The 17048-nt window shown below is 45.6% G+C and overlaps 1 protein-coding gene across 1 annotated transcript in view; it reads right to left on the reverse strand.

The window, feature by feature from the left end:
• Positions 1-253: 253 nt before the first annotated feature.
• Positions 254-17048, reverse strand: part of LOC118795622 (TSC22 domain family protein 2-like) — a 31191-nt gene continuing 14396 nt past the window's right edge. Inside the window, exons 2-3 of the mRNA XM_036554244.1 lie at positions 1985-2036; positions 254-1598 (exon numbers count right to left, since the gene is read on the reverse strand). Coding sequence (XP_036410137.1) covers positions 1338-1598; positions 1985-2036 — 313 coding nt within the window. The 3' untranslated portion in view covers positions 254-1337. The remainder of the gene's footprint in view (positions 1599-1984; positions 2037-17048) is intronic.

A 17048-nucleotide genomic window follows, 5' to 3' on the forward strand; every position in this document is an offset into this window, starting at 1 on the left:
AAGAGTGCTGAAATAAAAACATGAGGTAAGAGAGTGGTTTGAAGGTTACAGATCATGCAAAACATGCTAAACGGCAACAAAAATATTTTGTGGTGAAGGAGAAAGTAAGAAAAAAAAAACTAAAATTAAAATACATAGAGTGCGCATTACAAAATAACTGAATTACACAGCTTTGCGTCTTTGGTTACAAAGTAGGTTGAACAATTTCACAGCTTTTTTTTTTTCTTCCCCCCACCCCACCCCCCCCCCTTGACCCCTCCCCCCAAAAATATGCACAAGATTTGTTTTTTTAAGGTGGGAGGGGGACGTATGGCGATTACCTCTCCGCTCTCAGACAAAGGACTAGCGACAGAAGCGAACAGCTTTCTTCATCAAAACAGCCCACCAAAGATTCATTTCAGTTCTCCTATCACAAGAGCTGATGTTTACCTGTCCAAACTTTCTATGCTCTTAATACTTTACACTCTATACAAAAATGAACATTCAAAACTGGAACTGAACTATGTAAATAAACAATCCCGATGTAAAATTGCCTTTAGTGTTAGAACTATACCAGAATTGATTTTTTTTTTATTGCCTACATAGTTAACTAGTTTATGCAATACATCACCCGTCCATTGCATGACCAATTATTTATTGTACATTTCAAAAATTCAAAACAAATAACTGATTTTTGTGACATTGTTCATTTACGTTATGAAAATAGCAGCCCTGTAATAAATAAATGCAAACAGTGAAACTGAACTGATGTACAATGGATTGGACTCATGTTGAAGTATGGTGGCTCTTCCGCTAAGACTCGCACTTCCAACAACATGAAGAAGCAAGGCTCCACTCCACCACCCCCTCCCTGTCCCACTTGGTTTTTCTGCCTTTTTTGTCCCTCTTCGCTTCCTGTCGTTTTGACCGGTCTCCGCACAGGTCACACCCCCAAGGGCCCAGCGTGGAAGCCGGGGTCCCCGATGGAGAAGCAGCCCGAAGCGGACCCCTCCCGGTCCGCGGGCTATCCTCCCCAGCCAGCCGCCCTGCCCCGGGCACGGCGGGCATCGGCCGCCCACCCCCGGGCCCGCCCCCGCGCATTGAGATGTGGAGCCAGCAGAAAGCCTTCGCAGGATGATGGCCTAACGCTGGGAAGGCCAGACAGCGCGCGCACGCACACACACTGAAGCGGAGGCTCGTCACATTTTGAAGCTGGCGGCGGACAAGATACAGACGGACTTATTCATATTTTTTTTGTTAGAATCTGAAGATGTTTACTTCTGTTTAACTCTTGCTTTTTTTTTTTGTTTGTTTGTCATGCCCCCCCTCCTCGGTGTGCGGGGCGAGGGGGGGGTTTATCACGCCGAGGAGACGTTGGGCTGGGGCTGGCTGGCCTCGGCGGGCTGGAGAGGGGGCTGATGGGATGGCGGCTGCTGTTGCTGCTGCTGCTGGGAGGACTGCACAAACAGCTGGGAGAGCTGATCATTGTTGGCCAGGGACTTGAGCACGGCGTTCTCCCGCTCCAGCACAGAGTTCCTCTCGTACAGCTCCTTGATCTGTTCCTTTAGCACCTCCACCTCCTCCCGCACCGCGTACATCAGATGGCTTTTCACCAGATCCTGTAAGATCAAAAGAAAAACCCTGTGAGCAACTAGGAGCTTCAGGAAATAACTGAATTAGGGAAACAGCAAAGTCTAAAAACAGAATCAATTTTCAATCATGGAGTAGAGGTAAACAGCTGTAACTGGGATTACTTCAAACACAATACACCTTAACAATAACTAATGATACTAAGCAATAAAATTTGTATACTTATACAACATGCAACAAATATGTATTTAGAGAAGACAATGATACCTAGCATTTTTTACAGTAAGATCCTTAGAGCAGCAGTAACAGGTCTCAAAAGAAACTCATATGTGTATCTGTATCACTTTAAGGTGATTCAACAATAACAAATCAATTCATCCACTGATGTTCAAAACCATTAAAACTCAGTACCTACCATTGCCTGCTCTATTTTGTTATCAATGGCTACAACGCTTGCTCCAGATGTGCTAGAGGAAAACAAAAAAAAAAAGAGACAAATGTTAGAATGAAAACAAGAAATGACCTGGCATGGGATCTACTTTCCATTACATCTTAATTTGTGTACTGTCATTTGCCCTGGGCTGCGCATTTCTGCATCCTGCATTCTGCATCCTGAAAACATTTCACTGGAATTTCAGAGTAGGCACGCTAATCACTCCTCCAGTTATCTTTCCAGAGAAGTGTAGGAGTACCCCCCCCCCTCCCCAAATCTATAGGGAGAAGTCCTCTTCCTTCACACCCTCTGTGGCACGACAGTCAACTACATCTGGTGATTAACCAATAACTGCTGCCCTACGCACAGAGCTGGGTCATCGGAACTTGTGAAAACTGCACTGGCGTACAGGTAGTTTCATAAAAATGCGATGGAATGCTCTCAGCCTGAAAACCCATATATGCCTCATCTGTCGTGCACAGTATGAACACAGAGGCTGCTTACATTGCGACATTCCTACGGCTTGAGCCCTGTGCTTCAACCCTGGTCCTGAGGGCTACATAAGACATGTCTGAGACACATTTGTATTGAAGTACATGTCTTCTTGAGCTAATTTTGTTGATTAGCATCATTTCAACAGATCAGTTAGCCAGAAGACAAGACAGGAGCAGCACAAGGAGTCCAAATAGGGGCAAAGTGACACAAATCAAAGACAGCAGCCTTGATCTTACAGTGAGATTTTGGTAAGAAATGGAACCAGGCTACAGCAGCTAGTAAGGTGCTCTAATGATGATGAAAGAATGTATAATACACTGATCTGCACACATGTACTCTAAAAGATGCACCACAACTCGTTTAAACTTGCAGCCTTCCTCGGGCAGGTAATCAGTATGCAACCTGATCAGCCAAGGGGCCAGTTGGTTCAGACGGTGGTATATACAGTGGATCCTCTGGATCACCAGTGGGATTGGAAATGCTAAGCCAGAACATGTGGCTTTTTCAGAATCATAATCTTTATTGGCCAGGTATGCTTTTACACATACAAGGAATTTGACTCTATTTCCAGTCTCTCTCTCTCATGTATTTACATTTTCCCTCACTGTATCTGCGCAGTTGGTGACATTTCAGCTTGACAAACAAGACAATGTTTCACTGGAATTTCTGAGGAGGGACAGGAGTCACCACTCCAGTTATCTACAGCAGCAGAAGAGTAGCTCTTCACTAACAGGAACTCCCTCCCCCATGGCAACTGGGACCCCTTCCCTCAAATCCAATGCATGAATATGATTCATCTTTGTCTCAAGCTTCACATGATCACACAATCAGGCTATAAACTGAATTCATCTGCCGCGTTTGTTTTTATTCATGGTAATGCCTGACGTACAATGGCAGCAGTAGCCGTGGGCAGTTGCATTTTTTTTTATTTGCATACGTTTGGGCCTCTTAATTGTACAGAATCACTCACAGCTTTAATCCGGGACCGCGGTGCTGAAAACAGAGAATGCAAATGCCGCATTCCGCCATCCACAGCATTGTTCCTCTGTAAAGAGCGCAATTTAACGAGCCATTGAGAACTTAGAGGGGATCGGGACTGTGCGAGGATAATGCATTCTGACGTACCACCCCAACACGGGGATGCGCTATGCTGGCGCTCCAAAACAGAGTAAAGCAAAAAAACAAAACACAAAAAAACACCCACAATATCAGCTGAAAATGTCGACGGCACACTATGACAAGTCAGCCCGCCCTGTCTACACGTCTGGCAGATGATATTAAAACCTAGAAACCTAACGAATTACAAGTAATTCACCATCTCTAAGGAACACAAACACCAGGCGCAACTGGAGCGTGTTCAACAACAGCCACTCGTGATTTCAGTTCTATCTTGGCGACGCTCTCTTGGGAACATCCTTCCCGACTACAGCATGGCACGATGCAAAAAACGCAATCATGTTAGTATTCGAAACGAACACATTTCTTCTCACGGTTTGTAAATTAAAAGTAACCCAGTTACCCTGTTTCTCAACTTAACCCGAGAGGACAGAAGCCAAACGGCCTTAAAGAAATGTAGATTCAGGGTTTGCTCTAGATAAAGACGCAGCTAATTTGTCGCCGCACGGGAACATTTCACATCGGAACGTCAATGCGTGCATTCTCGGCTGCATATGCCAAATTCAGATGAGGTTCAAATCACTTTGTCCCATGCCCGGTTTCCCAATGCATGTCCGATATGTTATCGGTTACCAACATTCTCAAAGTCTTTTGGACACCTTTCACGTGTATACATTCCGGGTCTTGCGTAGCGCCATCGCTCAAAGTTCGGCAGAACAAAGAGTGCGCCTTCGAACGTGCGCAGCGAGGTAAAAGTACCAAGTTATCTTGGATCCAAGTAATTGCCAACAATCTATTTAACAGTTGTGAGTGCATGCAACGTATTCGAGAACATAAAACACTGAAAGACTACTACCTTTACTTTTCACTTTATTCTGAACATCAGAAAGTAGAATCGAGATATCGCAGTAGAACTGAAAAGTAGAACTAAAGTATACAGACAATCGTATCTTGTAATCGAAGTAATTCAGATTAATACTAAAACTGCGTCTACAGTACTTTAGATTGGATGTTGGTCGTTCCCTATCTCCCTCGAAAACACGAGAGGTATGCGCAAAACTAGGAAACGTGTTCACAAGAAAGGCACGCCAAAATTCCAAGTATGCCATTTACACTTTATTTCTTTTGGAAATAATTACAACGGAACGGGGGCGCTATTTCCGAAATACTGAAGCTTTCGTGCTCCAAATACGTGACCAGCTGCAGGTCGTGGACGCAATCTGTGACAGTGCACAGCTCACTTATAGATCCACATGTAAACATACTAGGGTCATACTATAGCTAAGTGATTCCCGTTTAACAATATGCACACGTAGTCATTAACAAGCCATAAACCGCCAAGCGACACAAGTTCACCCCAAACTATAGTAAATAAGCAATGTTAAAAAAATCAAATATCCTGAAATAAAATTGCATATCACTCTCGTCCTACATCAGCCGCACACAACAGCTATAAAGCACCGTTTCAGTTTCATTAAGTACAGCAAAAGCTTCATATGGGGTACACCTTATCCGATGCTAGCAAAGTTACCATTTCCCAAACCAACGGAGTTAACTGCAGAAAGTACAACAAAATAACGCGCTTACCAGCGTCTCCCGTAAGACACCAAATGCCCGGAATATGTTGGCGAAGACCCGGGCGAACAGGGTAGCTTGTACGACACCTTGCTACGCATGGTAAAGTAAAATCCGATGTCCTGGATGAGTACTTAGTGTATCTCCTCTAACGAGAGTTTTTCCTGAACCGCGTAACCTGAGAAGGGACTTTATAGAAGTCACACGTACCAACAAATAGCAGAGGCGGAGCCTCGTTCCGCCCATTCTCCCTCATTTCGGATGCTAAAACTACGGCTGCGCTTATCTGATCGAGTTACTCAAATGCTATCATATTTAATTTCAGCCATATCTCTGCCGTTATTAAATCATATAAGTTTTAAAATGAAATTATTTTCATGATCGTCTTTGTGATTATATGGTGCATGAGAGAGAATGGTCCCTTTAAACAAACAGTGGCATTTTATAATGTTATTTTCGGCTGCTGTTTAGATTCAAACTGCTGGTTCGTATCCAAATAAACAAACAGGACCTCAAATGGCGCTTTATCCGGTCGCAAGATGAGTAAATTGAGCAACGTGATCACTGATCTGTTAGCCTTGAGATTACCTTTTAAACATAAAGCTTGTCCCCCCAGGAATGAATATGTGGTTGTCTAACTAAACAGCTCAAAATATTTAAAGTAGTCACAAATAGCATTCACCTCTAGAAACCTACATAAAAACTGTGTTAATGTCCTTTTGCGCATGAACTGCATGTTGTCCTTTCACATAAAGTGATGGCTGGTAAAAGTAATTTGCTTAAACGAGTTTGGAAACCTCCCCAAGAGGTGCCCTTAAAAATCACTCAGCAGTTTGGTGCCATTATTCAAAACAGCATTAAAGGTCACACTTGGCAAAACCGTTTTGCCCTGTTCCCACAGCTAGGCTGAGGTTCTGCTGCCACCAAAGACCGAATATGGGTTAACACACAATAAGCTGGTTAAAGTATGTACTCTCTGCATCCATAATCACATCTGTTTAAATTACAGCTGGTGCGATAACTCAATATGGGGACTGGGAGGATATTAGCTGCCGGTGTGGTGGGCAAACTGCACTGCATGTTGCATCCATAGAATACCCCTGACTCTAAAGCCATTGTGGGTAAACTGGCAGCATCCAAAACAATGCATCCTTTATACATGCAATGTGGGTCAGGACAAAGTAGATAAGACTGTACTGCTGGCCGACCATAAATGCAGACATTAATCACTGCCCTCTGAATCAAGGATCCTTATTTGTTCTACCTGACTACCCAAGGTGAGTGAAAATAGGTAGAAGGTGGGTACAAATCCATTGGTTCCATCACATTACTTTATCATCATATACCAGACACCGTTATCCACAGCCACTTACAATGTGAATCAGGTTTCCCCCAGAGCAAATCTCCCCCTTCCCCTTTCACAATATCAGCAACAGCAAGCGTGTGCCAAAAACATATGGCTGTGTGCATGTGACTGCAAGTCCAATGAGTCCAATGAGTCCAAGAGCACACATAGACATGTGTGTGTGTGTGTGCGCGCACACACACACACACACACACACACACACACACACACCTCAAAGGTTTCTGCAGCAAGCCAGCACAACCATTTCTCACTCAAAAGACCCAGAAGCCCCACATTTTACAGGTCACCACTGAGGTAATTCACACGTGTGCTTAATCACCCACAGCACTGCAGAAACATTTGCTGTGTCTTATTTGCACAGCGGGCGTGAGGAGATAGGGCACGTTTTCCTTCCCCTGTACTTGGTAAATAAAGGACAATGAAAGATGACACCTTGGTATGATAACAGAACATAAGAAAGAGAAATGCTGCCAACAATACACTGCATTCACAGCGCTCTTTCAGCATAATGGCTGCGTTTACATTTTAAATTATAGATGGAACTAAAGTTCAACTGTTAAATGCAGGGAGCATTTAAACTGGATAATGTAAATTGGACAACATGTTACAACTCCAGTGCCAAAGAACACAGAACACACCTTACCGACTGAAACAAGGTTCATTGTGGGACCTTGTGAATGGAAAGGCACAAGCTCATCAAACACTTCATAAAACTGTGAGCAAAAACCACTGGCTCACAGAATATGTGGCCCCCTGCTGACAGATTTGTGTAGTGCATTTCTCATGCAGAGCAGTCCTGAACACTGCTTCCTTTCACACCAAAAAATGAGCACTGATTTGTAACATTTTAAATATGCAATAAAGTAGGCACAACACAATAACTGAACAATGAGGCCTTTGAGAAAATCAGCAATTAATTTGCTATTTGGAGAGAGAAATGCTGCACCCTTTACCGTTTCATTAGTTTTTGATGCCAGTTTTAAAGCAAGATAGACAGTAACATGTAGTGGTGGTTGGGAAACTGGGCATGAGATCTGAAGCGTACTGGTTCAAATCCCAAACGGGATATTGTTGGTTTTACCCTCACCAAGGTATTAAAGCTGAATTTGTAGAGTTCTTCAGCCAAACAAGTTAAGGCCATCTACTCTTTTACGATAACAACCTGAGAAAGAGCCTACGTGAGAGACAGGAGGGGAAAAATATTAAATATCAAACAGAATATACGTAAAACATAACTTTAACAGTGTGCATTTTACATTGGCATGGATAAGGATTGTGCATTGAGTAAATTTGCATACATTCAGAACGACGCAGTTACATAGGCCCCAACTTGTGCCGCAATTTTCACCTCACGTGAGTAAGTTCACAGCAAAATCATGACAGCGCTCTCAGCTGAGCTTTGACAAATACCTTGCTTTGACTGGTGAACAAAAATAGATTTACAAACCCTGCAGCCAGCAAAGTTCCCACTCAACAGAGAAAGACAAGTTTGTGTTGAAGACACACCAACCAGTCATATACTGGCTGTAACTCATTTAGGTGTGTGAGGCTTGTTCTTTCAATAGCAGTCGAGAGTAAATAACTTGTGTTTTTTTAATTTAAAAAAATCCTCTGCGCTAACTAGAACTTTAACATTCTAAATATAGTGCAAGTGAAGCATTAAGCAGTCACCTGGCCTCATCCACCTTGGCTTTCTAAACAGTAAAGGACAGTTCCTACCGATCCTGCTGGAACCTATGTTGTTCTAAATTATACTCCACCACGCCAGACACAGACAGTCCAACCTGAGGACAGGAGCATGAATACATGTTCTCAGATGCACTTTAATTAGAAAATGGTCCAGGCTCCACTTCGGAGGTTTAGACAAACACTGCGGACAAAGGCCGTTTTTTTTTACAGGGCAATACAGGACGGGGTCTAATAAATTCTTCTGTGCTTTCGCCAAGACGGGTTGGAGCTGAGTGAGTCAGCGGCCGCGGCTGGCAGCTTCACGGCCGGTCTGTTTCAGGGTGGGTGGGGGAAACATGCCCGAGATGGTTTATTACCACTCTCAGACCACAGGGAGAGTATCTGAGATCACAGTCTCCTTAAATCTGTTGGTTTTTTTTATCTTTTGGGTCTCACATAGGCTCTTGGTCAGGCTGTTATTGTAAAAGAGCGGATGGTCTTAACTTACCTGGTTGAATAAAGCAATAAAATTTGACTGAAGGCACCTGTCATGAGGGGGCGCTGTTTGCCCCTTTTTAAGCCGCAGCCAATGAGCAGCTAGATTAGATCAGATGGTCTCCATGTTGTGGACACCAAAAGGAACAGGGATGATGAGTGGTGTAAAAAAAAAAAAGTAAGTTAAAGTAATTACATCCGATTCCAGACCCACATCATTTGCCAGTTAAAATGAGTCATGTATCAAAGGCACAGAGCCTCTGCGTTGGTGAGTATTAAGTTGCACGTCTGCAATGAAGACGCCCTCATTCCATGCGACTTGCATAGCACGCATTGGACACATCCATTTATACAGATGGATACAAGCTGAAGCACCTCAGCTTAAACACGCTGCAAAGTGTACCTAGAGACAGTACTTTAACTGGGATTTGAACCTGCTTCTGGTCCGGAGCCCAGCGCCGTAACCACTCCTCCACATGGTCACTCCATTCTGGCTGCGGTTCACTTGAGGGAGAGCTCCAAAACCCCAGGTCCTCAGATGGCCCCCACCCCCCCGGCCCTGGCGTCATTAGAGGGGCAATAAAACAGCGGGAGGGTACCGCCGCCGCCTCTCCCCCCGCCGCAGCCAATGCGACGGGCTCCCTGGCCGTGACGGCTCGCGTGCGCGTACGCCCCCGAGGAGCTGAGCTCATCCCCGCCGCCCCTCCGCGCCCGTGATTTACGCGCTGCGGACGCCGCGCGCATTTGATACATACGCTGGAGCGCGCGCTTAGCCTGGCTCTTCAGAGGCAGCGCTACGGCCCAAATGGCTCACAGCTGGGGAAGTCGTCAGCGCTCTGAGAGCAAGGCCCGCGTGGGAACCGTGACCTCCGGCTCCTGGGTTACAGCACTGGGGGGAAAAGGCCTGTACGTGATTTTCCCCCATTCGGTACCACACTGTACCACACAAAGGAAAGGTAGGCCGGGCACAGACTGCAGTCCGCTTCCCTAACAGCACCAATGCCTCGGCAGAGTGGCGCCTGTCTCCCTGCACACGTGCTCTGAATATATGACCACCATTAGAGGGAGCCATGAACAACAACAATATAAGGCCTTTAAACCTCCTCACTGACTTTTTTTAATGTATGCCGAGTTATTGTTTTATTAAATCTAATAAAATCAGTAGCACCCTCTAGTGGACTGTTCCAAAGGTTGAAACATCAAAAGCATTAAACCCCACACACGCACACACATACACAGATAAGGAAGCTTAAAATATTGAAGGAACTTTGAGAGGAAAGAGGTTTGCTATTACTCTTAAAGCGACAAGGAGGCAGCATACAAAAATTCTACATATACATGCATATATATATACATATATATAATAAATTCTACAAACGCAATTCTATGTCTAGTGTAATCGTTTGGTGGCACATTTGTGTCAGATTTTGTTCACAATGCACCAAGGGGGTTTTAAGCATTAGTCATTTATTTAAAAAAATCCCCCTTAATATCCTACTGGCCCTCATATAAACATGTCCTGATTTTGAGATGAGCACCTAGCTATCATTCTGTTGCATCAGATAGAAGTATATTTGCATGACATTTGTATCATTTAGCAGATGCTCACATCCGGAGCGACTTCCATAGGTTGCAGTTTTACCCCCTGGATACAACTGGATATTTACTGAGGCAGTTGTAGGTTAAGTACCTTCCCCAATCCCATTTCATTTCAAAGGCGAAAATACCGCAACCAATGGAACAATGTCGTCTCACATTGGCCGGCAACGTTGACGTGTGCAGCTGTTGAGCACCAGGACTCCTGCACAAGGCGCTGTGACTAAAGCAGGTTTCGCATCAGGGAACGCTGGCGTGCCACGCTCTCCCCTTTTCACCCCGGGCGGCTTGGTCAAAGCGTCTTGTCCCTAACTTCAGGGGGTACGACGGAGAGCCGTTGTGTAACAGCTGACTTCATTAGCTTCTCTGTCATGTGTAGCGCGTAGCACGCCAAGCCTGGTTCAGATAATAGACTCTGGAGCCAAGGGACGCGGCTCCGACACTTGGTGAGGTGCCCAAGGGCATGATACTTTACTCCGAGTGCTCTAGTGGGGCGGAAAGGTCCAGCTGTATAGCATGGCCTGGAACATGTGTAAGATGCATTAAAAAAAGACAACGGAGCATTGTAAGTCATCCTGGACACGAGGCCTGCGCCAAGCAAAAGCCATGTAATATCAGTCTGGGCACAGGACAAAGGCTCTGAGATATATGGATACAGGATACGGCTACTTAAGTACCATTTTATGGTTTTTTTTCCCTAAGTGTTACCACAGATATAAAACGCCTACCGCTCAAATGGCCCATTTTTTTGTTTTTACGGCAACTCTGCCTATGTAGGATAACACTGCAAGTCAACAATGGTTATCATTCACTACCAGCAGAATATTTTTCCTAGAATGATTACAGAGAGGATGCAAACGGGCTCTAATGTCATTAAGTCATGAAATGTTAAGTAATCGTCCCTTGGTCGCTGTTGAAAAAGGAATCCTAAATGGGCAAAAACAAGAGGGCATACGAGGCCACAGCTAACAGAGAGGGGTACTCGTTATGAACCCAATTGATCGTGTTAATTTCAGAACAAAATATCGATTCTTTTCAGTAATGTTGCTGCGTTTCTCCAAGCGCTACGTTGGAGAAAGTAGCCAAGTAGCCAATGCGTCTCTGATTCTTTCAAGCGTACCCCTGCCAATTTAAGACAATGTCTCCTTTGAGGAGTGATGTCTCTTATAGATCTTCCACACTAATGTAATTTTTTTTTTTTTGCAGGGTAAGGAAAAAAAAGCTGCATTCTATTACAGTGTGTCGTCCACACCTATCCTGCTGTCACCATGCCACTCTCTCTCTTCTGGCTGTCCAGCCCAGTGTCATTTACATTGTGCTGTTGGGCATTTTCTACAGTATAGGGGTTTGGGGTAGTAATCTGTCAGTAACCTCATGGACCAGCCCGCAAACCTGCACTGTAAAATTTTGCTCAGCACAGTTCTGCTGCAGAAACATATTGTATCAATCAAAGCTACCAAATAAACAGTTTCCAGAGAACGTGGGTTTGGCAATGTTTTAAGCAAATCAACCCTCTCTCTGATGCTATGTGATGACATACCAGATGTGTCCTAAAGCGAAGTGTTTTTTTTTTTTGCGCACACTTTCTGTAAATGGCGCTGACCGCAACTGGCAGAACCACAGTCCTCGGGGGTTTAAACGCTCCTTTCAGGTAGCAGGTGACCCACACCTGGAACAACAGCTGACCGCTGCTACAGCCCAAGTTTAGTCATTTTATCCGTCTTATATTACTGTGACCAGAACCCTGCCCATCTCTGGTGGCAAGCACTTCAAACAAATCACCTGGTGTTGAACCACCAACTTCAAAGGAATGTATCCGGTAAAGCTACTTTTTACCAGCGCAGTAAACATGAGCAGTTTCCATACTGGGTTTGCAGCCTGTCGGAGCCCACAGGGATATGAGCTGGGCCGGGGATCAAACAGAAGCCGTCATAAGCATGAGCCTTCAGCACTGGTCTTGCGCAACACTTACAGTTAAGTCACAGAGCGGTGCTCTCAAACTGGTATTGTCAAATTGTCAACAATGGTTGAAGGTTGTATTATGTGCTTTGAAGAAAGAATTTGGTTATGTTGCGCTACAGCTAAAAAGGTAAGGGGAACAAAAAAAAAGGGATCAAAGATAATGGGTGCAGAAGTTTAAGAAAACACACAAGACTGTTCTTTAGTCTTGATGGTGCAATGTTCAAATCACCCAGGAGACCTAAGGCAAAGCAAAAAAAATGCATCAAGATGTGGAGTATCTGTCATACCTTGCCCTGGGCCAATGCTGCCCAAAAGAATGCTGGAGATTTGGAACCTCACTTAGGGGTCGAGCCAATTCAGGATTTTCATCTTAGACTTGTCATGCAACACAAACCGAGAAGCCTGTTTGCGTCTGAAAGTTGTTTTCATATCGACGTGCTGCGTTTCAGTGGTAATCGGTAGCACTTCAGAGGTTAGTAAAGCCTAATAAACAAAGTTCGCTTGTTACTGCAACAGACAATGCCAAATCAGAAAAATTCCTCAAGTCTGTGAACAACACAGATAAGCTGCTATAAGATTAGGGACCGGTGAATTATGAATCAAACATAATGGCGCATTCACGGCTAATCTCAGCTAGATGACGATCTCATTATAGTCCCAAGCAATGACCCACAGGCAAAGGTGAACAGATGAGCTGTTTAGAGCCCTTTAGCCCAAACTACCCCGCCCTCCGGAGTCACTGCCATAGAAACAGTGTATCCAGAGCCATTAGTGACAATGTGATGTTCCTTTAGCAAGAACAGAACAGCAAGTTAAGCAGATGACTTAAAGCTACAGGCTGTCCTGAACACCCTCCCTCTCCCCCTCCCCCTCCCCTTGGGAGACAGCTACCAGATGAGGCACCTCCAGTCTTTTTAATTAGTGCACACCGTTGCAGGGAGGCTGTTTCTAATAACAATAAGCCTGCCAGGTGTTCTCACCGCCCAAGTCATAACGACCAGCCTCCCTGTCTTTCGAACGCGCTCGCTCACTGAATGGCACACAAATGATCTTGAAAAACCAATGCTTGAAAAAAAAAAAAAAAAAGAGAGAGAAAGAGAAATTACAAACAGGACGTCACTTGATAAAACGAGAAGTGGTGGTGTAGATAGGCGATTCGTCACAGATGTAGAGGGCCCCTGTGATGCAGCAGGGACATGCCACAAGGTACTGTGGAAGGCTACAGGAAACCACAGCGATTCACCAGCAGCGGAGGGGTACTGCTTGGTGCGCTGCACCAGGCCCCGGTCTCAACTGTTGCACAACTCAAATCTGATGCAACCTCAAAGACAATATGCAGGGATTGAAGGTATACAGTGCACAAAAGCCCAGCTCTTTGGAGGCTTTGCCCGGGCACCCGGTCTGGAAGTGGATCTGGAAACTTAACCTTATACTGCCATCAATGGTCACTGCCGGTACTGCACCCAAAGCACACACGAAAAGTTTTGCATTACCATTCGCTTCTTTCAAAATGCAGTCAGATTCTAAGCGTGTTGCTTTTGTTAATAACTACCATCAATCTGCAAAGCTTTACTTGAGCTCTTACCAAAAGCCAACCCAAACCATGCAAAAGAGTTACAGAACAATCCACAAGATTCCCCCTGAATGTTGCAATATCCAGGTCAGGATGGATAAAGCACCATTCATCAGTGTATAAGTGCCCTCAAGAGATGCTGCAGCGACCTTTGGCTCTATAAAATGCATATCCTGCCTGTGTGTGCAGTTACACTATTCTGCAGTTTGTGTGTGCATTTTGGGCCCGCAGTTTCACTTCCTGTTCACTGCCTTTTTGTTCTTCATTTAGAGATGGTAACATTTGGTTCCTTTTCATTTTTCAGAAACGGCGCTAAGAATGTTCTGCTTTTCGAACAATTTTGTTTTTGAGAATGAAGTGTGAACTTCAGAACCGCCCGATATTTGGAAGGGGGGGGATGAAATCTGCAACGTGGCACTCTGCCTAAATACAGTAATCAGCCATGTGACGGCCGGTCACCCGCTCTCAGTTTCTTGGTAGGGGCGCTAATATTCAGCTTCCAGAACATTACGTAAGCTCAGTCCAGATTCATTTGATTACGGCGCTTAATTTCTCAAAGTGATCCTCTATTTGCGGGGCTTGACCCTGGTGTTATTCTGCGAGCCGAGGAGAAGAGAGGAGAGGAGAGGCGAGCTCTGTCATGGGGGCGTGTGACTCGTGGACAGCTGCGTTAAAGGCGCCACCGAGGCCCAGGACGCTAGGCGCTGAGAGTGAGGCGGCCACCCAAAAGCCATGCCCATCCTCCATGCACATTCCCCACAGCCAGCCACTGCCCTTGCACACAGGACCCGTTACCTATCGCAGTGGGCCTTCGCGTCCCGTAGCCTGCCAGGCTGGAAGGCCCGATAGAAGGCAGCGGAAGGGTTCCTGCACAGGCCAAAATCAGAAGGGAAGACATGAGTCAGAGGAGAACTGCAGACAGAGCAAGATAGAGAGAGGGAGGAGAGAGAGAGGGAGAGAGAGAGAGAGAGAGAGAGAGAGAGAGAGAGAAGAGAGGGTGACAGAGAATGAAAGACAGATATGAAAGTGTGTGTGTGAGAGTGTGTGTGTATGTGAGAGAGAGAGAGGGAGAAAAGAGCGAGTGAAGGGTGAGAGGACGAGAGAGGCGGGCAGAGAGCGAGAGAGAAAAAGAAGGGGAGAGAGAGAACGAAAGAGAGGGGGCGAGTGAGAGAAAGAGAGAGAGAGAGAAAGAAAGAGAGCAGATGTTGCACAATCTCCAATAAACAGAATGCCTGGTTACTAAAACAGACTGCCTGACCTGCTCTATACTATAAGGGAGGAGCTTTCTGTAGGCACGTTTCAGTGCACTCAACACCAGGTGCCCTAAACCTGTCCGCTCAGACTGTGTATGCGTTCTGTCCAATGTTACAGAGGACATAAAGGGTTTTCAGATGAAAAAAAAATGGAGCCCCAAACAATATTCAGTTGCATATGCAGAGTGAGTCTCTGAGCTTTAAAAAAAATCCCCCTAAGTCCCTGTGAAGGAGCGTAAAACTGTTTTCACGGGAGCGAGAACAGAGTGTTCAATCCCATTTTCATCTCATTTGGCTCACAGGCTTCCACCCTCCTTTCTACGTTTTGCCGTGCGCGAGCCAGAGGACGGCGACGAACCACAGTGAAACGTGAGCGCACTTTTCAGCCAAAACTCTGATTTGCGGTGCAACGCCGAGAAGGGGAACTTTTTTTTTTTCTTTCTCCTGAAAGCGACGCTCCGAGCTGCAGCGTGTGGGCACTCTCACAGTTAAAAAGACAGTTCCTCAGATGGTTGCCATTACCTTATACGACACCAACGCCCCCCAACAGAGGGCCTCTGGAGCCGGTACAGAGTGTTCTGTGCAGGGGAACATGTGTGTGCACGTAACAGGAAAAGGCCTCCATTGACATATGAAGCGCTGCGGCACTCTGGGGGGGGGGGGGGGGGGGTCAGTTATGCTCGTGGAGGGGAAAGTTATGAGTTGATTTATGGCCTGTTTAAATATCTTAACTAAAAGCAGATTGGCTTTTTCCTCGAGTTTTCTGGCACGACCTCTGCCTGTCACAGAGGACCATTACCTCACGACCAGATACTGTATACGGCTATACGTTCTCGCAGTCAGGGGTTTCATAGTTCTAGGAAAATACCAGACATTGTGCAATTAAAGGCACGAGAAAAACAAGAGAACTGTACAGGCGCTCTGTGATAAAGGAGGAGTCACGGTTATTTCCTAAAGAGAGAGTTAGAGATTTGAAGGGAGGAGTTATGAGGGGAGCCAAAGATTTGTTTACAACACATTGTTTCCTTTTGCTTCAAACATGCATGTCAGCAATGGCTCAGATTTTAGAACAGACACCCAAAGACGACAAGAATATTGCTCATTGCCTCCCACAGAAATGACATCGGTGTAGCGATCGGGATTGCTGGTGGACCAAGCGTGACCACCTCCTCACTCCTATTGTAGTGTGCTGATACCTAGCATATCCTGGTGCAAGTTAAAATCCACAGGTTAGTCACACTGGCCTACTGCTGCAGCTTCTGCAAAAAAGGAGCAGCAGTGTAGCATAGTGGTAAGTAGCAGGGTTCTTAACCGGACGGTTGCTGGTTCGATTCCCTGCATGGGCACTGCTACGGTGCCCTTGGGCCAGGTACTTAGCCCAGAACTGCCTCAGTAAATATCAAGCTGTATAAATGAATAACATGTAAAACTAACCAACGTAACTCGCTCTGGATAAGAGTGGCTGATAAATGCCAAAAATGTAATGTAATGTAAAATGGCAACTCCACCCTTGACCTGTCCCTGCAAAGCGAGCCCTCACAGGCCTCCGTCCATCACTACAGACACAAATCCTGTAACTGGGTCAGGAGGTGGGGGAAACTTTTTTTCTGAAAACAATGCTGTTTTTCGGCCACCCCACAGTGACAGCACAAGCCAATTCCAGGCCTCCTCTGACACGGCCCCGAGGTGCTCTCCGGGCACCCTCTGTGGGGCGTAGCCTAAAAATGTAATGGTGTTTATGAACCCCGCTGTCATCGGGCCCATTCATCAGGTCACCATCGTCCAAAAAAGTAGGTCAGTACAATTTAGCCTCCCGTTTCCCAGAGGGGGGTTCCTCCAGCTGAAGAGATGAGGAGCTGAGGAATTCTGGGCCGGCGAGGTGAGCCCTGAGTGTCCGCGAGCGTGACGACAGGAACGCCAAATTCACCGCATGCAAAATGGGGGCTG

The sequence above is a fragment of the Megalops cyprinoides genome, chromosome 20 (assembly GCF_013368585.1).
Source record: "Megalops cyprinoides isolate fMegCyp1 chromosome 20, fMegCyp1.pri, whole genome shotgun sequence".
Taxonomy (NCBI): domain Eukaryota; kingdom Metazoa; phylum Chordata; class Actinopteri; order Elopiformes; family Megalopidae; genus Megalops; species Megalops cyprinoides.